Source organism: Eleginops maclovinus, chromosome 1 (assembly GCF_036324505.1).
Source record: "Eleginops maclovinus isolate JMC-PN-2008 ecotype Puerto Natales chromosome 1, JC_Emac_rtc_rv5, whole genome shotgun sequence".
NCBI classification, from domain to species: domain Eukaryota; kingdom Metazoa; phylum Chordata; class Actinopteri; order Perciformes; family Eleginopidae; genus Eleginops; species Eleginops maclovinus.
In genome coordinates this window covers 14305000-14328294 of record NC_086349.1, presented here as the reverse complement: position 1 = coordinate 14328294, position 23295 = coordinate 14305000, and the positions used below count along the sequence as shown (strand labels likewise).

At 38.2% G+C, this 23295-nt stretch overlaps 2 protein-coding genes across 3 annotated transcripts; one reads left to right on the top strand and one right to left on the bottom strand.

The window, feature by feature from the left end:
• Positions 1-916: 916 nt before the first annotated feature.
• Positions 917-4800, top strand: mipa (major intrinsic protein of lens fiber a). The gene is made up of 4 exons (XM_063893562.1): positions 917-1642; positions 1961-2125; positions 2234-2314; positions 2413-4800. The coding sequence occupies exons 1-4, from the start codon at positions 1283-1285 to the stop codon at positions 2596-2598; spliced, it is 792 nt and encodes a 263-aa protein (XP_063749632.1). The 5' UTR covers positions 917-1282; the 3' UTR covers positions 2599-4800.
• Positions 4801-5577: 777 nt separating this feature from the next.
• On the bottom strand, positions 5578-21676 carry stat6 (signal transducer and activator of transcription 6, interleukin-4 induced). 2 transcript variants are annotated; one of them, XM_063893551.1, is made up of 21 exons: positions 21337-21676; positions 20216-20319; positions 12495-12640; positions 12132-12276; positions 11694-11774; positions 11179-11362; positions 10911-11011; positions 10145-10293; positions 9845-9961; positions 9518-9685; positions 9269-9356; positions 9070-9192; positions 8750-8842; positions 8410-8613; positions 8234-8328; positions 8015-8148; positions 7643-7792; positions 7499-7559; positions 7331-7405; positions 6593-6676; positions 5578-6501 (listed from the first exon to the last, which is right to left on the bottom strand). In XM_063893551.1, the coding sequence occupies exons 3-21, from the start codon at positions 12626-12628 to the stop codon at positions 6441-6443; spliced, it is 2247 nt and encodes a 748-aa protein (XP_063749621.1). In that variant the 5' UTR covers positions 12629-12640; positions 20216-20319; positions 21337-21676; the 3' UTR covers positions 5578-6440. The 2 variants fall into 2 exon arrangements, with proteins under 2 accessions (XP_063749621.1, XP_063749611.1); XM_063893541.1 differs by lacking the exon at positions 20216-20319.
• Positions 21677-23295: the final 1619 nt, after the last annotated feature.

The following is a 23295-nucleotide window of genomic DNA, read 5'->3' as shown; positions in this document are numbered from 1 at the left end:
ATAATCCTTTCAGAGGGCTGTGGCCGGCCCTCCAGCTGCCCTGGTCAGCATGATGCTCCAGTGCAGAAGCTCAATGCCAGGCCAGCTCTCCCTTCTTCCTCTCCAAACGTGGATTTTACAGCGCTTTATCCGACATGAGCTTCCAAACCTGTTCAACACATACACACAAAGTAAAACTGTGCCTAATCAGTTCTGCTGCCACCAACCTCATTTGTACCAATCGAGAGCACAACACTTGTTTGTACTTTGGTGATCAACGTTTTTATTGGAGTAAATGTGAACTGTTCATTGCAGAGAAAATAATAACAAGAAAATCATAAGTTGGGCCTGTAAAGATATCAATCCTGTGCTTGTAAAAATATAAAAAATAAGTGGAAATCAAGCAAAACTCCTTCTGCACTCAATTTCTACCAGCTCACAGGTTCCGCCTACCACATGCCCACTGCTTTTATATTTTCATGTTTCAAGGTCAGTCCGTGGCTATTGGCAAGTGGTGTTATGAATACGATTTTCTACCACTGACATTACTTGCTTTACATAAGTAGTAGAAATCAATCAATTCAAAAATTACCATTGATGGTACTCTATTGAAATTGAAAGGCCCTGACAGTAAAAATGAAATAATTCAAAGTATATGTTTTCTTCTCTGTCCTCCACATATAACTTTAACGTGTCATCGCAATTTCAGAGGACCCCTTAATCTGCAGTGTGTTTCTAGCTTTATCTTTATAGAGTCATTGTCTAGTATGAAGTACTGCTTTGACTATTTCTGGGCCTTTTAAACTTGTAACCCGTTGAGGCAGACGAAGGGTTAAATTATTTTGTTTTGATTTGTAGTATTGTGTGCATGCCCCTCCCCTGGCCCTGATGGGGCTGCTGTGGCCCCTGGGCTGTTATAAAAAGGCCTCTGAGCTCCCCCTGCTCTGGTAAAGAGGCTGAATGTCTGCAGGACATGCTTAACGTTTGTCTATCTATGTTCTTCTACTAAAAACCAGCGGGGTTGGCCCATAGATGCACAGAGACTGGCAAATTGCTCCACTCAGGAGCTTTTTATGACAGATATCAGAATTCAGAGCTGCAGATTGTTCACCGTTGCATGTTGAGCAGTTAACTAGTGGTTGCATTTAGCTTTAGGAAGTCAGCTTCAGTTCTGTTTTTTATAGGTTTCATAGGTTTTCACTGTTGTGGAGAAAGATCCTCTCCTTTAAGTTGACGAGGTAGTTTTTCTCCTAACTTTTCATCCCTCCATTGCTTAGAGGTCGCTTTTTGAACTTTTGCCACCATGTGGGAGTTCAGGTCCATGTCTTTCTGGCGGGCTGTGTTTGCCGAGTTCTACGGCACCATGTTCTTTGTATTCTTTGGGCTGGGGGCAGCCCTCCGCTGGACCACTGGGCCACTTAATGTTCTTCATGTTGCCTTTTGCTTTGGGCTGGCGGCTGCCACCCTCATCCAGTCCATTGGCCACATCAGTGGGGGACACATCAACCCAGCTGTTACCTTTGCCTACCTGATTGGCTCCCAGATGTCGCTGTTCCGCGCTTTCTTCTACATCGTGGCCCAGTGTCTCGGAGCACTGGCCGGTGCTGCTGTGCTCTACGGAGTCACACCAAACAACATGAGGGGAAACCTGGCACTCAACACGGTAAGACCACCTGCCACTGCAATACCACATTGATTATTTGTCCTGAGTACTGTATTACAAATCTTAGAAAACATTTTTTCACAAACACACTGTTAAATATTAAGATAGTGAATTATGTACTACAATATAAATATTGTTTGTACACAGAACATATGCCTAACATTCTGCCTGAAAATGTAACATAGATCTGAATTTTCACACAAGGTCAACCAAACACAATGTGTACAAAATAATGTAATTGTATCTGATTGAATGAAGAACATGAGCATTTTTAATGCATGCACACATTAATTTCACCTTTTATGCCTCGTCTTTCAGCTGCAGCCAGGCATCAGCCTGGGCATGGCCACCACTATGGAAGTCTTCCTCACCCTGCAGCTTGTTGTCTGCGTATTTGCTGTGACTGATGAGAGACGCAATGGACGCCTGGGTTCTGCTGCCCTGGCCATCGGCTTCTCTGTACTCATGGGGCATCTTCTAGGGGTAAGCACCAACAAGGGACTCACTTGGAATTCATCCAAGAATGTGACTGTTGTATCCCGTCACACATGCAGTCCTAACTCTAAACTATTCTTTCTGTCTTTCACTTAGATGTACTACACTGGAGCGGGAATGAACCCAGCAAGGTCCTTCGCCCCTGCTGTCATGGTCAAGAACTTTGTCAACCACTGGGTAAGATGATCTGTAAATCCTGGACATACACTTAGACTTATGTGATATCTACAAACTCACTGATACATTCTGTGTGTTGTCTTTGCTGTTTATTGCAGGTGTACTGGGTTGGACCCATGATTGGAGCTGCCTTGGGTGCTCTGGTGTACGACTTCATGCTCTTCCCCCGTGTGCGCAACCTCTCTGAAAGGCTCGCTACACTGAAGGGCATCCGGCCCCCAGAGGCTGAGGGCCAGCAGGAGACCAGGGGGGAGCCCATCGAGCTCAAGACACAGGCCCTATAAGCCTGGGTAGGAAGATTGGCTTTCTGACCACCCCCTCCCTCACCCCTTGCCCCTATATCTGCACCCTCAGCTCCCGGTCCATCCTTAGCCCATTCAGCGTTTTGGCGCACTTACCTCCTCCCCGCCTCCACAAATGCTAATAGCATCCCAAACACCTTTGTTATCCTTGTTCTGCATCCAGAACTGGACCTACTGAATTACAGTGAAGCGGAACCCAAAGCCCTGACAATCTCGCCTGATTTCCCCTCCACCCACCCTTCCTCCTCCTCCTCCCCTTTGGACTGCAGGACAAAGATGGAGGGTTAGAAGAACACTTGCCACGGAAGGAAGCATCCTGTGCCGCGTGGTGTGGGGAGTCAGTCACTCCTGGCTGACCAGGTGGCTATAACTGCTCAGGACAGGGGCCTCTCTCGCTATTTCCCTTTCTTTCTCTTTTTGTTTTTTCCCTATTTTGTAGTCTGCTAGGAGTGAAGCTACAGTAGAGCAGTGGACTTCTGCATGCTTTCCCATTTTGATCCGGTGTGATCTCGCCCTTCGTTACATTTTGTTTAATGAACTTTGGGTAAATTACATGTACGTATTGTACTTTACCAGTATTTATTTGGCTTTTTTTTTAGTTTTACGTGTGTGATTGTTTGAGACAGAAGGTGGGTGTGCATGCATATCTCTGTGCATGAGTATGTGTGTGTGCTTGTTTTAATTGATCATTTTTATTTTTCACTTTTCATTGCCGAAATCCTTTGTCTGTATCATGAATTTTTCTTTTAAGCATGAAAACATAACTTAGGGGGAAATGCAGCCTTTTTACATACTGATACGGCATCATTTCACCATGTTTAGAAATATCCTCTTTTTATATCAGATAAAAATAAATCCTTGGAGTCAATTCTGAAAGCCAAATTTATTCAGTTTGGAGATTGTGTTTCATATAGTGAAGCACACACACATTCATATTAAAATAACCCCTAAACAAAGCTATCTGGTCGTTCCTGAGCTCAGTCTTCAACTAGGTAGAATAACAAACACTTTAAATGGTATAATTGACATCAACTGTGTTACCTATTGCCTTATATTTGGAAATCTGCAGGTTTGTACCACTCTAGACAACTTTAACAATATTTGTTTTGGATTATATTTTAAATGATTTTTTCTGCTTTTAGAGCAGGGCTTATCACAGATTCCTGTACAGCTGTGTGATAGTTGGTTTGCTTTTACTTTTGCGTGCCTGCCATGGAAAAACAATACAAGCAAACCTTACAAGCTGTCATGAGGAACACGCTTTTTCTAATTGAATTGTGTTGTTTGACACAACCGAAGGTTCTTTGTTACATTAACTTGAGGTTAGAAATGAAAGATTGCATGAGGTGTGGTGGCTTGTTGATAGTGTTGGCAAACACCTGGTGCCTTCTCTTTTCTACACTGAGTTTGGTGGCTCTTACGGAGTGAGATCGTTTTATTGGACAAACTCCTCTCTGATATTTGGGTGAAGAGAGAAGGTCACCGAAAGATGATGAAATCATTAGTGTGTTTTGTACAGTGTGATTACTGTACACCTTTATTTTCATACAACCCACTGAAGAGAATTGACTCTGAAGTTGAAGCTCTACATTGGCCTGGCATCCCCTCTCTCTTCCATCCCTTTTTCATTCACCCTACCTCCTCCCTTTATTTAAAAGGCAGCCATCTTGTTCTGCTCTAATGAGGGGACATCCAAAGCTGCTGGGATGGAGGGAAGGATACGGGTCACTGAGATATGTTAGCATTTTGACAAATTTCCCCAGAGCAGTGTTTGAACCAGACATGTCAGCTGATTCGCTTTCTGCTTCCTCTACATAATCTTTTTTTTCAGTGTGATTTCCCTGGCAGTGGTTGATTAGAATTTACATTTTAGTGACATGTTAAAATTAGATTTATTGTTGTAATGGAAAAGCTTTGTGATGTACAGTGTAAAGTTTTCTTTCTTTTTTAAAATCATTTCATGATTGTTGAAACTGGATGGATAGGAAATATACAATGCTAGTAATGCAATGTCTCTCTTTGGCTTATGGTTTATGGAAGTGATGCAGTTTATGTCATACACCGATATGCTTTCACTCAATGGACAGGCTTTCTGGTACCAGGCATACCTTCCCGATCATAATGCCATTGATTTATCATTTTTATATGTGAAAAAATATCAGAAGATTCTTATGTTTCCAATCATTTCTTTGTCTGTTTTTATTTAAGACTGACCATGAAAAGTATGGGCTTTAAATAGATGGTTCTACATAAGACCAAACTACATCTTAGATGTATACATATTCATGATACTTCTGAGAATTAAACAAAGTGACATGTTTTATTTACTCAAACATTTGCCAATCAGATAAGGTCATGTTTGTGAGTATGTGGCAGTAAAAGTTAAGTGCAACACAGCAGTGATATCGGTAAAGTTTGGCTTAAGGGAGATAACTAAATTCTTGCAAATACATTTCACAAGTTTCTTTATTTATTATTGAGAGACACTGAGATTTTATTGGTCACCACAATTGAAAGATTATATAGATTATAGTTGTAGCCCCAAAACTATTTATCTAAAAGTAAATCCAAAGATAAAAGGTTATCCTCCAGGAAACAAACATGCAACATTGTACTTCCAACACATTATTAAAGTATCACGTGCACAACTTTGACTTTGAAATCCAAAAGTTTGGTAATGAGGAAGATGGGTTTGACGTATATTCAGCTGTGGATAAAGGTTGCCAATATGAGAACAAAATTGGATTCAAAGCTCCCACAAAGTAAAGAAACTGCTTCCCCTTTCAGAATAATATTGATCGTTACCCTGCAATGCATCATATTAACTGCAATGCTAATCCCTTTATCTATATCCCATGAGCAAACTTGTTTTTACCCTCCAACACCAAGAAACATTCAAATGTTATGTAAGACTTCGAAACCTACATAAAATTACTTCTAAGTCAAGAATTTGCATAGGAATAAAGGTCTGGACATACACAGGTCATTTATTTAGGTTTTCTATCACTCCAAAGACTGAAGACGGATGCCAATCACTTGTTTGTATAAGGTCATGCATTATTGGCTGAGAGTGACAAACCACACATATAAAAAAGAAATACACACAATTGAGTATTTAAGAAGGCAGATATAGTACCACCATCACCCACCATCATCATTATCATCGTCATCATCATCATCATCATCATCACCACTTCTGCTTTTTGTCTAAGTGTCCATCAATGTGGAGTTTCGCAGTGAATGGTTATGGAAAAGCTTATTGTCCATTTGATGTAACTTGTCTTTACTATACCATAAACCATGTTAGGTTTATTGTTTATAACAATGTCTTAGTAAGGAAGTATTTACCACTCATACTGTAGGGGGGAGTATAACATTACAGCATTCTTTAGCTGAGGCTTATGAAGTTTATATACAAGAGAGAAATACTTCCCTCATCATGGCTTAAAATCACATACTGGTGTCCAATGATTCAATCAAAAAATTCCCAAAACCACCACTGAGAAAAAAAAAAAAGGTATTTCAAAGGTGCACAACAAGAAAAGCCAGCGGACAGCGACGATAGCACAATTATTTCTGTTCCTTTGTTCTCAGTTTGACTTTGTCCGTAAAAGGATTTCTTGCTAACACCAGCTCAACATGTTGTGCCGCCGAAAAATCTCATTTATTTTTACTCAAAATTTGGATTTATCTGGAGGATGATAGTGGAGTAAGAAAGTGAGAATGCACTTTTTGGATTTGAAGGTGAAACAGACGACTGGTCTGGATCTGGTCTCTTCCTTACGTCTGCTTTGCACTTCAAAAACAACTTCGAAGGGATATCCTCATTCCTGCAGATTCTGTAAAAGCCTGTCCAATTCTAGTTCCATATGGCTAGAAGCCGGACTAGAAGAGAGAAATACACACATTATGAGCTTTAAACACTGTCAAATCCACATAGAAATAGATGTATGCAGATGTAAAAATAAAAATCTACAGTTCATTGAAGTCAGTGAACTCCACACTAGTTACACCCTCCATTTCTTGCTCCGGCTGGCCTAATGGCTGTTGGAACTGAGGCCTGAAAGAAACAAAAAAAACAACAACAATCAATAATAACTGTTATTATAAACAGTTAGCTAACTATTGCAAATTGGAGAAATTTAATTCAGTTGCTTCATCAAAGGAGGGAAATTTGCAAAGGTATTGTCTTTTCTATGCGACTTGATGGTAGATGGTGTTGCATAAATAATATGTAAGATAAGCACATAATGAGACAAATTACCAAAACCCAAGCCAATTAGATACAAATTGAATAAAGAAGCAATCAACTAGTTAAACAGTTTCTTTCAATCGACGTATTGATTACCTGACCAATTGTTTTAGCACTAGTTTGGGATGGTTTTTTAATAATCAGTCTTCTTTCATAAAATAGCCAACAGACATCAATCTGTTTTAGTAAGATACATAACATCAGGCCGAAAGAATGATTCAAAAGCATGAAGCTCTCTCTAATTAGTTAAATCAGCAGCTGTTTGTCTATTTTGTTTTGTTGACCACTTACTCTTGCAACATAATATTCACAGACATGACACAATTACTAAAATATTTAAATGGAAGACATAAACTCCTTGACATGACAATCATTTAAAACCAGGGAATATGAATGAGAGGAAGTTAGTTGCTTACATGAAAATAAATTGAAAGAGAGAAAGAAGAGAGAAGTGACACTTACACAGGGTAGATATTACTTGGGCTTCCAGCGATGGGTGTCATACACGGGGTCAGGGAGTTGGCTGAGCTGCCCTCTCTGCACACACAGACATGTCACCTTACAACAATTTTACTTTAATGCCATCGAATGACATGGTTGACATGGTTGACTTGTAAAATATTCCCTTACGTGCCAACCCTAGTCTGGAGAGACACAGGGATATAGCCCCCGGGGGGTGAGGCTCGAGGCTCTGTTAGCAGAAAAACACAATCAGTCGTATCTTCTCACTTAAGCTAAAAAACCAACATCTGATTTGTGCATGAAGACCATTACCTGAGTAGAATCTTTTGAACACTTCATCTTTAGGAAATGCAGGATACAAGTATGTTATGTCGTTGATGTCACGGATGCGGTCACCAAGGTTACGGATATCAAGATCTCTCTTGGTGAAGGGCTGGATGTTCTGGATTTTCTGTCCCCCATCTAGGAGGAATGACGTCCACATTTATTGTAAGGGTATAAGAACAATGTCCGATCTGTTTTGATTCAGGATTCAGGATAGTTTAGGAGGACCAACCACAAAATAAGGAAAGAATCTAAGAAATAAGTAATAAAATAAAATATATAAAGGATATACTGAATGTATTTCAACACTTTATTTAAAGTGTACACCTTAGCATCATCACAGTCCAAACAGAGACTTACTCTCAGTGGCAGACACATATGCAATAGTGATGCCCCCGATCTCAGAGTCACTAAAGCGAAGCAAGAACGTCCCATTGGGCCTGTCTTTGAGAATCAGGTGAAGATGCTGCTTCCCAATGAAGCCAAATATGAGCCTAGTGGAAGAAGCACTTGTAAATATTAACTCACTGTAGCAGGTTGATAACATATAATGTTAAAACAGCAAGGAAGTCTTATCACCCTTCGCTCCAGTAGGTCTTTAGGTGCTTCTTGCTCAGTTCCATCACTCCCTCAAACCACTGCCAGAAGGTGAATGTTCGACCCGGGAGAACCTCCTTGAAGATTGAAATTGCACCATGAGATTCAGTGTGTGTGAGCCTGTATGTCTCTGTAAGAGGACAAACACCTGCGCGTACCTTATTAAACTGGCCCCAGGAAACCAAAATGTTGCTGAAGTCGTCAGCAAAATCAGGCTTGTCAAATATCTTCTGAGCCAAGAAGTGCTGGTTGTAATGGTCCAGATTGTGGTTGGTCTGGACTTCAGAGGTGAATTTACTGTTGAGAGTGCTGTACATCATCCTCCAGGGCACGCGCTCCGGCACCATGAACGGCACTCTGTCCTGATTACAATAACAAAGAGGCTTACGAGGCGAGAACACTCATATTCATTTATATTGATGTCAGGGACTAAATAACAGAGACTAAAGTGAACGGACATAAAAGCAATACAAAATAAATTGAAGATTTTTCACTTACTGATTCGGAGAAAGCACAGTCCCATATGATGGTGGCCAGAGCGTTGTTGTCTTGACTACCGTGGACAATGACTACCACAGGCAGTGAGATCATCTAAAATCAATGACAAGTTTTGTTACCTTACTGTTTACAGATCATTGTATCACTGCTGTTAATGTGTGTCTGCTGACAAATGATGTGCCAAAAAATTGGATGTGGTGTTAAATGGAATTTCAAACAGGAAAAACACATTTATCTAGAAGCCCATATCACTGACTTTTAAAGAACAACAGGATGAATAGAACAATTTAAAACAGCACGAAAAATCGAAAGGGTCAAACCTGTATCCTATAGGGAGTATCACAGCCTGTGATGGTAATCTCTGTCGAGAACAGGAGAGCAAATTTCTCCTCGGTCACAGACTCTGATCCCCTTCTATCGGCCCTCTTGATCTTCTTGATTGACTGTTAAAGCAAAATGAGACTTTACATTTCCTAACAAATGAATAATCTACGCTGAGAATTGGGGGTTGAAGAATACCATGTTCCTGAAGGTGGCACATGTGCTCTTGCTGACTGCGTTGTGTTCCAGGATGGCTGTATTGTTGATCAGCTCCCCAACATTATCGCTGCAGGTAACAAAACAAAGAGTTTCAATGTCAGTTCATTAATAGAACACTTTGTGAAATGATATTATATCATTATAAATTAAATATTTGTTAAGGATAACAGAGGTATAGAATATCTGCTTGCAAGGTGCAGTCTTCCATGTTGTGAAAATATGACTTACCCGGGTACACTGCCCAGATTCCTGGCCTGCATTTCATTAATGATTTGCGCCTTCAGTACAACAGGCTTCCCAGAAGCAACTTTTTCCCCAAGCAAATATCGCACTGTTGTACAAAACTTTGACTGGGTCTTAATGACCTGAGGCGGCTGCTTTTCCACCATGAGAGAGCTGAAAGAGACATCAGTTCAATGAGTGAGGAAAAAAACTTCCTGTTTTGAAACTGTACAGGAGAAAAGGAGGGAAAGGTTTGAGTTAAGTTGAGTTAGTTCTCCACTGTGAAAGGCAATACAAATCTATAAAAAAAGCCATGTCACTACTATGTGCTACCTTTGAATCAGTATCTGCAGGAGTTTGCCCAGCCTCTCCTGGAGCTCTGGGATTGGTTCCCCTATCAACACTAACTCCTGTCTCAGCTTCCCGTTCACGCCAAGCAGCTGCTCACACCTAACAGAGAAACAATTAAAAGATAGTCAGGGAGCAAAAGAGAAAGAGCAAACACAGAAACTTAAACTGATATGATTGTCACATCCTACAGTATGATGTGTTTACCAAATAATATGATATTTAAAAGCTTAAAACCAAGAATCATCAGACTGGTTGTTATTTTCCTTGTGGGTAGCACCTCACCAGGTCTGCAGAGGGTTGAGGTTCTCGTCAAAGGGATGTCCGATGGTTGCCTTGTGCTGTTCCCACCTCCACGCCTTCAGCCTGCTAATCAGTCGGGTCTGACACTGATCCAAACAATCCACACACTCCTTCAGCAGCTGGAAACGCTTCTACAACAAGCAACATCCAAACACATTACACTTTCTCACGTGGGCCAACACATCGATTCATGTCTTTGTCCTCAATACATATCATGCATACAAACACAGACATAGTAAATACATCTATACATACCTAAGACCACATTTATCCATAAACTTTTTAATTTCTACTCTAATAAACTTGTGAAACTGAACATTCTGAAATCTCAAACACAAATACAATCTGCAGATGTTGTACTAATGGTCAGAATATACACACATTTTAAACCTTCATTTAATTATTTATTGAAAACTATGAATCAACTAGTTAAACTGTTTCTGTCAATCGACTTATTGATTACCTGACCAATTGTTTTAGCACTGGTTTGGGATGGTTTTATAATAATCAGTCTTCTTTCATAAAATAGCCAACCGACATCAATCTGTTTTAGTAAGATAAGTAACATCAGGCCGAAAGAATGATTAAATAGCATGAAGCTCTCTCTAATTAGTTAAATCAGCAGCTGTTTGTCTATTTTGTTTAGAAAATTAGGATCTTTAATTACAGAAATCTATATTACAAAACAAAAGCAGTATCCCTCTAAGAAGAAGTAATCATGGAACTCTGAAGCCATTACAAAGCTCACCGTGGCCAGTGCTTTCACGTTGTACTCCAGCTGTTGGATGTGATTCTGGAGTTTCTGGATTTCTGGATTCGTGGGACCCAGTCCGTTCTGTTGAATCTGTCCTGTGCAAACAATCAATAACATCATATGATGAGTCCAAACCAACAGAAATTCAAAAGCAGACAAACAAATAAATGAAACCATGCATTATGTTTCACATGAAGGGTTCTACTAAAGATAATCTCTGTGTTCAGTTTACCTTGTGTTTCCTAGTGTTTGTGTCTCTCACCTTGTAAACCCTCACAGTTCTGCCTTTCCCAGTTGAGCTCTTCTTGTAGCGCGTGCATCTTCTGCCGGGCGTCCTGGACCTCCAGCACCTTTAAAACCAGGTGGTCTACATCCTGCATGCTGGGGAACGAGGTCTCTCTATTCGGGTATTGTTGGTACTGTGGAGGGCTGGGCTTCTGAGGACGCTGGAAACATAAAAGTGCACTCAGTACACTTACAATATTATGTGTGGGTCAGAACTGTAATAAACAATGCTAATACTTTATATTAAATAGATGGTGGAAATGATCTCGAAAACAGATGAATCTTTATCTTCACGGATGTCAGAACAGAACAATAAACATCAAAGAGAGATTTCAAACTGGTGACTGTTACTTGCATACTAAAATAAATGCATGCAACATTTCCCTTGAAAAAAGCAGTGAAATAGTTGGTAGTAGTATGCCTTTCACACACTAAGAAGAAGTCTGTAGTTAAACTAAACACAGACAGTATTTATTATTTGAAAGATATTACCGTGCCGAGAAGAGCCCTCTCCTTCGCAAGGATTTCCTTGACCATAACTGCAAATCGTACAGGCTGCTGATTAATCATGGTCTGTAAAGCAAGCATATTACACATCCTTAAAAACCATCCAAAAAACCACTGTGTGGCTACTAGTATTCATTAATATATTCAGGTAATGTCACTGATGAGACCTTCTTTTCCTTTTGATAGTATCAGTATAGTAGTCAGTATAGTGTGGGCTTTTATTTCTTATAGAATGTTGTGGGCATCTTTAACGATCTCTAAAGCCCAACAAGCACAATATTCTCATACATATGACACCATTTTCCTGTATTTGTTTCCAGCCATATGAGCGAAACAAACCTGCTGAAACCACTGGCAGCTACACAGTCATACATGTGTAGAATGTAAACCGAAACTGCATTCAATGTGTCTCAGTTCCCCTACCATGTTCCTGCTAATCTGCATCAACTTCATTCTGTCCACCACGTTGGCATTCTGCTGCGAAAGGGATTGCAGCATGCTGATGGTCTGGTCCAACAGAGCCTGAGCCTGGCTCTCCAGTTCCATCTTATCCAGCGCAAAGTCGTCCCTGTGACAAACACACACACACACACACACACACACACACACACACACACACACACACACACACACACACACACACACACACACACACACCAATGCACATATAGATCCACACATACACAAGGCCACAGATCAAGAAAATACATTAAGCATATGCATTAATATTCTGGAAGCATGTTCATGTTACTTTGTAAAGTGTGTGCACATGTGTTTGTGTCATACCATCTTTGGCTCTCAATCCATTCAGCTAAAAAATGTCTGACTTCAATGGGAAAGGCGGTTGGGGGATAGAGGTTGTTGACTGTGTCATCAGACAGGCGTTGGATCATCTGGGACATGTGTATCCACTGGGCCATGATCAAGCAGGGCTACACAGTTCGGAGTAAAGGACATTATGTACAACTTGTCAGTGGAAACAAACAGGATGTCTTTTGATAAAACTCACCCCACTGGCGTCAACAAATAAGGAAGGCATGATTCCATGTTTTTCTTATTATCAACAAATCAAAAGTCTGTATACATTCCTACTTTCCTACCCTATTTGCAACCCTTAGTCCCAACTCTCAAGTAAATGTATTCCTCCTGAAGATGTGAATCTTCAAAGACTGCTAACTGTGGTGGAAACTTCTGAAGCAATGGAGACGAAACTCAGACAGACACTGGAGAGCAGGAACTTGATGGCAAAACACTGTTGGGTTTATTCAGAGTTACGGCCGGAGAATTGACAAGACATTTACTGTAGACACGAGTTGCCACAGCGGTTGCCAAACCAATTCTCAATATCTCGACAATAGGAAGAGGTTTTAACTAGTTCCGAATGGATAATCAACATTCTTCAAACGTCAGACTAAACAAGCTCGGACAATACGTTTAACTTAAACTGTCTTCTAGGTCACAGATAAGTTGTTTACTGGAGCATAGTGGGCCAGATATACTGCTGCTAGCTGTCCCTAAACAATAAAGCCAATCTTATGTCAGCATGAGCTCGCACCCACTGTGGGAACAACAAGGCTTCGAAAGCCCAGGCTGCCCCTCCTTAATGAAGATAACAGCACCTGCAAGGCCGTAGAGCCAGGTCGAAGGAGGACAGAGAGAAGAGAATGAGCTCAAGATTTACAAGCTTACACAAAATATTCCCTAACAGTTCCACTCTTCTTATCAATTTTGATTATTTAATAAACCGTAATCTAATAATAAATTTGTGTGGACTTGTAAAAATGAGACTCTTCAGAAAGGTTGTTGGCATTCTACAAATTGTCGCAAACAATCAGATTAAACAATCAATATTTCAGATTGAAACATTCAACCACAATGGCTGACGCACCAGTCATAATAAAACTCATCTTCAGTGTTCTGGAGCATCTTTTCTAAAGCACATTGATGAACATACATGAAATTCACAGTTACATAACAACATGAGCATTTCAAGTTTGAATAAATGTTATCATTAATTATTTGTTGTCGTTTATCTTTATCAGATTATCATTAATCGTTTTACTTATTTTTTTACTTCAAAGCTATAAATCTATAAATCAAAACTGAACTATAGCTGTAAGCTGAACACTAGTCAGTATATCATTAACATTACTTAATTCAGGCTACAGTTAAAATCAATCAATGCATAAATTGTAAGACTGAAGTGCCACTCCACCTATAAATACAATTACGTTTATTTAGCTCAAAATCAAATCAAATCAATGTTGTGTCATTCTAGTCAAAGTCAAAGAAATAAAAATGATCAAATCAATGTTATTTCAAAATCTGAAAAGGAAAAGTTAAAGAATTCCCAAAATGTTTAACAATCTCAAAAAGAAAAGGAAACCCTGGAAAGGAAGGATTAAGCATTCTTAAAACTTAAATTCATAGATTCATGTATCATTGTAAATGCTGCAACTGATCTGTACCAATTTACTCAATCAATAACTTTTTATTAGCAATATTTAGCCAAAAATGTACTTTGAAAGGGTTTGTGTTTATCTAATGTTGAATATGGAATATCCATTTTTTAAGATGATCTTTTTCTAATTGGAGGCAACAATTATGCTGAGTCATTGTTATATAAATGATTATACATACATTACTTGTAGTTTTCTAAAACTTACAATTCTATCCAGTACTTTAATTGTAGTTCTGTCCGTGCATAGAAAATCTAGAAAGAGTAATGTATTTAAGTCTGATTTTAGATGATTGAGGATATTAATCTGTGATAATATTAGAAATATCTATCATTCAATATCTTATAATCTGGAAACAGCTTTTTTTTCCAGCTCTTAAAAATGTGTAAAACACCATAGCTTTGGGGAGAAACAGATAGAAGTCTTAAGTATGTTGTTGGCAACAAGCACCTATGGCCTTTGAGCCTTATCAGCTTCCCACATGTGGGGAGAACCCCATACTGTTAAAACTCAAACCGTCTGAAAGCTTGATATCTGTCTGCATTCTGAGTTTTTGTCATATGTATGATGAAAATTACTTTCTGTTTCTTTGGTGATCAGTGTTGACGGATTTTACGTTATAAAGTATCTTTAATTTAGTCAGAAAGAGAACAACAAATAGGACCAGGGGTGTACAAAGTCATTGTTCAGTATGTCATAAAAAAAAGTCACATTAAATGTCAAAGTTTATCATCTAATTGGATTTGTCATAAAGGGGTCACAGAGGTCACACAAAGAGGTGGCTGTAGCTCAGGAGGTAGAGTGGTCATCCATCAACGGTAAGTGTCTTTTGGGAAAATATTGAACCCCTATTTGCAACTGTGTATGAATGTTTATAATTCCTGAAGAATTGTATGTCAGCCTCTATGACTGTTTTTGGGAATTGTTAAATGCTGACTTGTGTATTTAAAAGTGCTTTAAGTTGTCTCAAAGACACTGTTACAGCTTTGAGCAGGTTCGTGTCAGGATAAGCCTGAATGCACTTCTCCTAAATGCTTTAAAATAAGTTTTGATACAGTATCTCACAAAAAAAAAACAATGAATGAAAAGAGTAATCAAACAACTATAATAGTATATCAATAATTTATACAAATGTAAACATTTTAAAGAATGTCAAAAAGTCATAGTATAGAACTTATAATTTATTATGTGGAAAACAAGTTAGAATATAGAATATTTACAGTATGTTAAGAGTTATCATTACTAATTCGTAGTAAAGATTGTGGAAAAATTTGAACCATAAAAGCCATTGTATAGTTTGTCAAAAGTTGTCAAAATAATCATGGTATAGTATTTCGAAAATCTGAAAAGTCATAGCATATTAAGGTTTTCATTTTCCAAAGAAGTCATAGTATGTCAAATATATCATAAAGATTGTCATTGTATTGTATGTTGAAAATAGTCATAGTATGTCGAAAGCGTGATTCAAATCGTCATGGTATAGCTTGTTGAACATTTTGTCAAAATGTCAAAGTAAAGTTTGTCTAAAGTATAATGAACAGCATAGTATAGCATGAAGAAATAGTAGGTTGAAAATATCGCAAAAAATGTAATGATGAAAATAGTTATAGTATAGTTTTTCAAATATATAATGAAAAGTGGCATGGTGTAGGGCTGATACTAATAATCATTTTAGTATGTCGAACATATCAAGAAAAAAGCTCTAGTATAGTGAATTAAAATATCAAGAAAAATGGAAAAGCAGCGTATGTCGAAAATATGAAAAAAGCTTTAAGTATTTTAAGTTGAAAAAAGTCATAGTATAGTTTTTTTTAAATATCAGGGGAAATGGTAAAGTATCCTATATCGAATACAGTCAAAGTAAAGTATGTTGAAATAATCATGAAATACGTCAGAGTATAGTATGTTAAAAATATCAACGTATTATACTTGTAAACGAGCACGTCAGTCCTGCAGAGAAGCTTCTACAGTAAACAACAAACAACCACAGTAAGAGCAAATGAATGTACAGTAGACTTGTTTCACAGAGGGCTGTTTAATGTGTTTTGGCATGAACATAAATGGGGCAAAGCCTGCAAGCTACTTCAGGCAATTAACTCGAGCACCAATGATACATTCACACACAACGCCCCTTGCCACTCTTAGAACCAACCATCACAATCTCCTAAATCTGCTGCTCTATTTAAACTGCCAGAACTGCCACTGCCTCGCTAATGCTGCTTCCACGTTGCTGCTGCGTTCACGTTGGCAATGCTCGGCTGCCCCAACACCACCCAGCTTCCACCTGTAGGCTCGGGGGAGATAGTTATCTCATCATCACTCAATGTTCTATGTAAATATGTGGAGTGAGGTGCCAAACTCAAACTATATGTTGCTTCTAATGAACATAATCATACTTGGACCGGGGTTTAGAAGAATAAACATACAATGATCCTGTCACCATCCTGCAGTCATCTTGGTCTCTTGAAATAGAAGTTGAGTTCACATGTTGCAGCAACACCTCAGTAAGGCTGCTTTATAACTGTAACTCTGGAATCAACAGGAAAACCCCGGCCAAGGTACAGGACATAAATCTGTCTCTTAAGCCAATGTTTACATACTTTCTTCAAATGAATGTCTATACACTGTGAGTTACAACTACTCATATACAGTACAAGTATTCAAAAATGAATAAGACAACTGTTGTAACTCGTATTTAACACAGAACACAAACTTTAGTTGTGTTGTACTTAAAATAATGAATTACTTGCAGATATTTTTTTTGGTCTTTCCTATTTTTCATAGAGAGAACGAGAACAGACTGGAAAGTGGAGGAGAGCGAGGTAAACGACCACAGCTTGGATCAAATCACGGTCAGATGCTACATGTAAGATTTAAACATTTAATTGAGTAGGTTGTTCTGTACACATAACATCCAATTCTTATCCATCTGTCCAGCGAGCGGGATCCCTCCTCAGTTGCTCTACCTCCGGTTTTGACAATTTTTTCCCAGTTAAAATGTTTTTGGGGAAACAATGTTCTAATCCGAAGTGAGGGATAAAAGGCGATGTTGTATGCTGTGCAGAGCGTAAAGCTCATGAGTGAAATTTGTGATTTGAGATATTGCTGGTTCTAAATTAGAAAATTGACTTGAAAAAGGATTAGCAACATACTGCCCAGATGAAGCTGCACTATTTAATGTACTGAGACGTTGCACTTTTAGTGCTGACAATTTTAAAAAGGCTGATTTTCTTCAATATTTTCATAGAGATATGTTGGACGAGTTACACAAGTAACACAATGTTATCAAGTTTCTGTTGCGTACAAATATTTCCTCAATTTTCTTGAGTCCTCTTTCATAGGCAGGGACAAGAATACATAGCCTTGATTTGCAATTATTCCTTGGGTGACTTTGTGTACTGCCAGAAACATCCCAGGGGCCACATAAAACACATAACTGCTACAAATTCCTTTGCGTCCTTCCTTTCGCTCTTCCAACAGTGCCTATAAATAAAGCAATGTCTTATACATTGGAGGAAACAAACATTTGATCCCCTTGCAACCAACAAGAATTCTGACTCCCACGGACCAGTTAAATAAGTCCTCTCGCTTTAAGAAAGTACTCCTAATATCAACTCGTTACCTGGATAAAAGACACCTGTCCACAGTCAATAAATGAGATTACAACCTCTCCTCCGAGGGCAAGACCAAAGACAGGTCTTGTGGTCATGGTGGAACTAATGTCTAAGGACATCAGGGAAAAAGATTGTAGACCTGCACAAGACTGGCATAGGCTTCAAGACCAGCTTGGTGAGAAAGAGACAACTGGTTCGATTATTAGAAGATGGAAGAGGCACAAAATGACCATCAATTGCCCTCAATCTGGGTCTCCATCATCTAAGATCTCGCTTCTTGGGGCATCAGTGATCATGAGAAAGGTGAGGGGTCAGCCAAGAACTAAAAAACATTATGCTTTGGGGGGGTTTCTCTGCTAAGGGGAGGGGATGATGGACAGGGCCATGTATCGTAGAATATTGGCTGATAACCTCTTTCCCCTAAGGCATGTTTTGCAAGGGGATCAAATACTTATTTCCCCCAATTAAATGCATATTAAACTATATCTTTTTTTTTACTGTACATTTCTGTTTTTTTTATATATATTCTGTCTCTCACTGTTAAAGTAAACCTACCATAGAAATGACAGACTGTTCATTTCTTTGTAAGTGGGTAAACTAACTTAATTGGCAGGGCATCAAATACTTGTTTCCTCCACTGTATAGGCACAATAGAATTCAGTGGCAGATCAGGAGAGTTTTCAATTTAAGCCAAAATGGGGTACAAGATCCTTCTAATACACTTATGTTAATATGTTGTTTTTCTCGTTTTTGTACAGTGACTACATTATTGGCACATTGCCAATAGTAAGTCCATGATGTGACAAATATCTATGCAGGAATGACAGGTAAAGGACTGTAACACAGGGGAGAGTCAAAAAGTCATATGTTCTATACAGACGCGTTGAATATACTTTCTCATCGAATAGACTCAAATCTATCTTATTAGTAAAGCCCAAAACCACAAATCTTACCTCTGAGGACTTAAATTGAGTAATATAAAGAGAGAAGTAGCACCTTCTGCAAGCTGTTAATACACAAAATAAAGATAAATTTACAACTTTAGCTACATTTCTTGTTGAAGATGACAGACTATATATGATCCTATCTGTTAGAGAATGAAAAACCAGGTGTCATGTTGGTGTTGTTGATGTCACTGCTTAATGGGAAGTCATACCAATACTGGGCAACTAGCATTCTCAGAACTTAAAACTTGGGAAAATTTTATAATCATTGTATGAATCATTTTGAATTTGTAACTTCACAAAAGTCTTGTAATATCAATAAACAAACAAAAGGTTAACAACAAGTTATAAATCCTACAAATGCAGACTCCTTTATATCAGACTCAGGGGAACAGAAACACAATGCCAGGTCAAATACAAACAATAATCTTTCAGAAACACAAACCTAAGTGTTACGCTTCAAAACCCTGAAAATGAAAAAACGCTGAGTCTTTGAAATTTGGTTGCCAACTGACACTGTAAACTGCTGCACTTCCTCACAGAAAAATGCAACGTTTACTGATCTGACACGTATAACAAGTCATATGCCCAAATATCATTCACCCAATAAGTGAAGTTGAATATCTATAAATTGTGGGTGATATCTCTACAAGTGCTCGCTTGACTGTTAAATAAATAAAAATGTGTACACCAACTTCAGCTTGAGTTCACAAAAGGGATTTACAAACTGTAAAATAACAACATCCTGTGTTAACACGTCCCGTGTTACGTAGATTTTTCTGAATTAATCTGTGATTTGCAGCTTCAACATCCATACCGATTTAAACTTTTCAATTTGATGTGAAAGAGAAAGTGGTTGTATTGTGGTAAGGACCTAAGAACGGATCTTTCAATAGTTGAGTTACTGAGGACACCAGATGCTGAATACTGTATGAGCTATTATTGTGTGTACAGGAAGCATTAGCGTAATTGAAGTAGCCTATTTGTCATATGATCATTTGTACGGCAGATTTTTCAATAAAAGAGGGTAAGGCAGCAGTTGCTACTAAAATATAATAAAGCTAGAATACACTACATGTAAACTAGTGACTTTATTCCTTTAAATAAAATACACTGATATTTCAACGTGCCATCTATATAAACGATGGAAAACATTTATAAGGATAATTTGATATTTAGTATTTGGGGTTAGGGCAGCTAGTTAGGGTTTAGGGTCAGCCTTACAGTAGTTTTGTAGGTATTTAATATTACTGTATGATACATACACATTTTCAAATCAAGACAATGTTTAAGTATACATTTATTCTAAATACTATCTGTTTGGTGTCTGGGCCCTAGTATGTGGGCCTTTATTATGAGCTCCATCTCCTAGGGGTGTCTCTATTGGCTTGTTTATAAAGATCATCTGGTTTTTACGTTTGTTTACACTTAACACTCATGCTGTGGAAGTAGCAGCTGTTTTAACTTAGCTGGGTCATGATTCTCCTCACCTTGTTGGTGAAAGCTTTTCAAGATGTCCAGTCTGATTGTTAGGATCAGCTGGACAGTGTTCCGGCCCCTGGTGTACACTTCTGAACCTGGATGCCTTTCAAAACTGAGACACACAAGGAATTTAACTAACCCTACATCGCATGTGTTATAAATGCATCAATTGTTTATGCAGGTTGGATAATATTTACATTCATCACAGTCCTACAAAGATATGAATAAATATGTTATCCTCTATGAGCCTACAATCCTCTGATGGGTCCCTTCTAAAAAAAAAAGTGGGGGAATCATTGTCCTCAAAAATGCAATTTAAAAGAAATCATTGCTGGGCTCATAATAAAGTTTATAATGTTGTTATTTTAAAATCTTATTGTATACTCTTTTTTTTGTTTATTCCAACATTAATGTTATTTTTATAATTATTTTATTTGAGCGTAATTTTATTGGATTATTTAACATTCTGTTGTGAAGCACTGTTATTTTGTTTTGGTAGGTACTATACAAATAAAATGTGTTTTTATTATTTTCATTATTAGTATTGTTGGACTGTACTTATTTATTGTTGTTATTATGAGGTTAGTTATATCATTCAACATCTTAGATAATGAAATAAGCATGTACTGGATCACAAAGCACAGCTGCTAAAGTGTTGCCTGATATGGTATTTACTAAATGTTATTTCTAAAAATATTATATGAACTGTATTTGTAACGAATGTTAGTATATAATCAGTTCCAGTGTTAATGCCAGTTTAAAAGAAATGAGAGGTAGGCTACAGGATTGAACAGAAAACAATCAATCATATTCAGCACAGGGTGAAGGGGTTGATAAAGAGGGTTGTACTTTCGACCATTGCATAAGCAAAAACAACGATTGGAGGCACTGTCTTTAACTGGTTTAAGTTTAAATAAATCCTGAGACAGTCCCATTTAAAGGATTGCATAACTGTAAAAGAAAAAAGGCGGAAAAAAATTCTGCACGTTTTTTTAAACTAAACATGACAAAGACTATCTCCTCTATAACGCAACATTCACTCACTATTGACAAGGCCTTCTCAGCTGCAGGCCGCATACATTTTCCAGAATCATATTCCTACGATAAAACAAACAACAAGGAAACTTACCGTCAGTTAAATGTTTATTTCAAAACATTGAAAAATGCTCTGGTCCGTTTCCTCTTCGTCCTCCGTCTCATAAGTATTCCGCTGGATCAAATACCCTACTGAACATTTCCTGCCTCCATCTCTCACTTTAATGCTCACGTATGTCCATTAAAAACTGCACAGTTTGCTGTCGTTTTAACCGAGGATAAATTAACTTAGAGTGCGGAACATTTGAGCACACCAACAACTTCTAACAACGAACAAAGTATAAGTTTTACTTCCCTGTTACACACGACCAGAGGCGAGCTCTATTTCCTGCCCTCACGTTCAAGTTCACACATGACGGAGGTATCTCTGCCATTCAAACATCACGCCTGCTGTTTAATATGATGATGACGTGTGCATGTAGGCGTGTTCATGCAAAGTAAAAGGAGAGCTGTGTCTAAATGTGCGTATCGTGTGTTTTACATTAGTAGGTGCAGTGTTTGTCTTGTTATTACTACCAAGATGACACTGCCCTGAAAGCATGCAATCACATGCCTGGAAAAACAGAACAGGGCATATTAATTAAACAAATGTATATCCTTCCATTGAAACGAAAGACTAGAATGATGGGCTGGGTAAACTTCCACAGAAGGAGACGTAGGCGGAGTAATGTTGAGTCATTTCACCAGATGTGGTAACTTCCAGTAAGTAACTGTCTGCTGTGACACATGATACGGTATCTGCAGAAGGCAGTGCTTTCGAGGCAGACATCTTCCCAACGACTTCCATTGTAGAGAAATCCACAGCACAACACAGGTCATTAGGATTTTACCTCTCAGTGACCTACAGATTTATTGTTATTAAAGAAGAATTAGATTTAGGATAGTAATATATGGGAAAATATGCAATTATGTTTCAAAAAAACAATATGTATTGCTTGTATAATATAGAGCACATGTATTCCAGATATTTGCATAACATTATTCACCATGTCAATTCTTATATCAACATCAGTATTTATGTTTATTTTATATAGTACTAACAATAACAATTTATTGTATAATAATAACAACAACAACGTAACAGGACATTTGTAAACCTACTGATAATAATGTATCAGGTGTCAGTGCTTATTCCTTATACTGTATACAAATTTGGTACACACATTACCGTATTGTAACTGGTTTCCCAAGTAAAGCCACCAGGGGTCGTTATGTTTGGTTTCAGTTCAGCTACTGTTTAACTGTCTGACATTTTGAAGCTGTAATTGTTCTATTTGTTGATATTTTATGGCTGTGAAAATGTGTTCCGCCTATATATTTGGAACGTGTCAAAATCAACTAGAGTAATGCTGTACCCTCTTTGTAAGTGATTGATATTGATAAATTATTTGTACTTGTTTAATCCATACATTGTGATTTCACAATAGACTAAATGACACATAAACAGTATGTGTACAGTTTACGATTAAAATATGTCGCCATCTAAATTGTATCTAATCTGAATTTGTTCCTGTCACCATCTGGTTCATTCTTCTGGTCCTATGTTCTTCGATGGGCCACATGAGGGCGGTACAGACCTGCAGTAAACGTGTCTGCCTCCCTTCCGATGTGTTCAATGGTCTGTTCAAATTAGGTGCCATCAAAGCAAGATCACACATGATCATCTGCAGACTACATGCAACAGAAAGAAAACTTATCATGAAGACTTTCATGTTAACCGCTCATTTGTTTCTAATAATGTCCGATTCTATTGCCATTCTTTCACATGTATGTGGTAACAGATACGGTTTCAATTAGTCTCCTGTTTACATATTTACTATTATTTTATTCTTTGATCACATTTTTGCAGAGAGAGGGGGCAGGCCAAGACATGTTAACGGGACATTCCACCTGTCAAAACCAATTTCCTGAGAGTTTTGATCGACCTGTTCGACAGAGAAACAATGCAGCTGCAAAGATTTCCAGTGCCAGTCCATTCTTACTCTTCAGATTT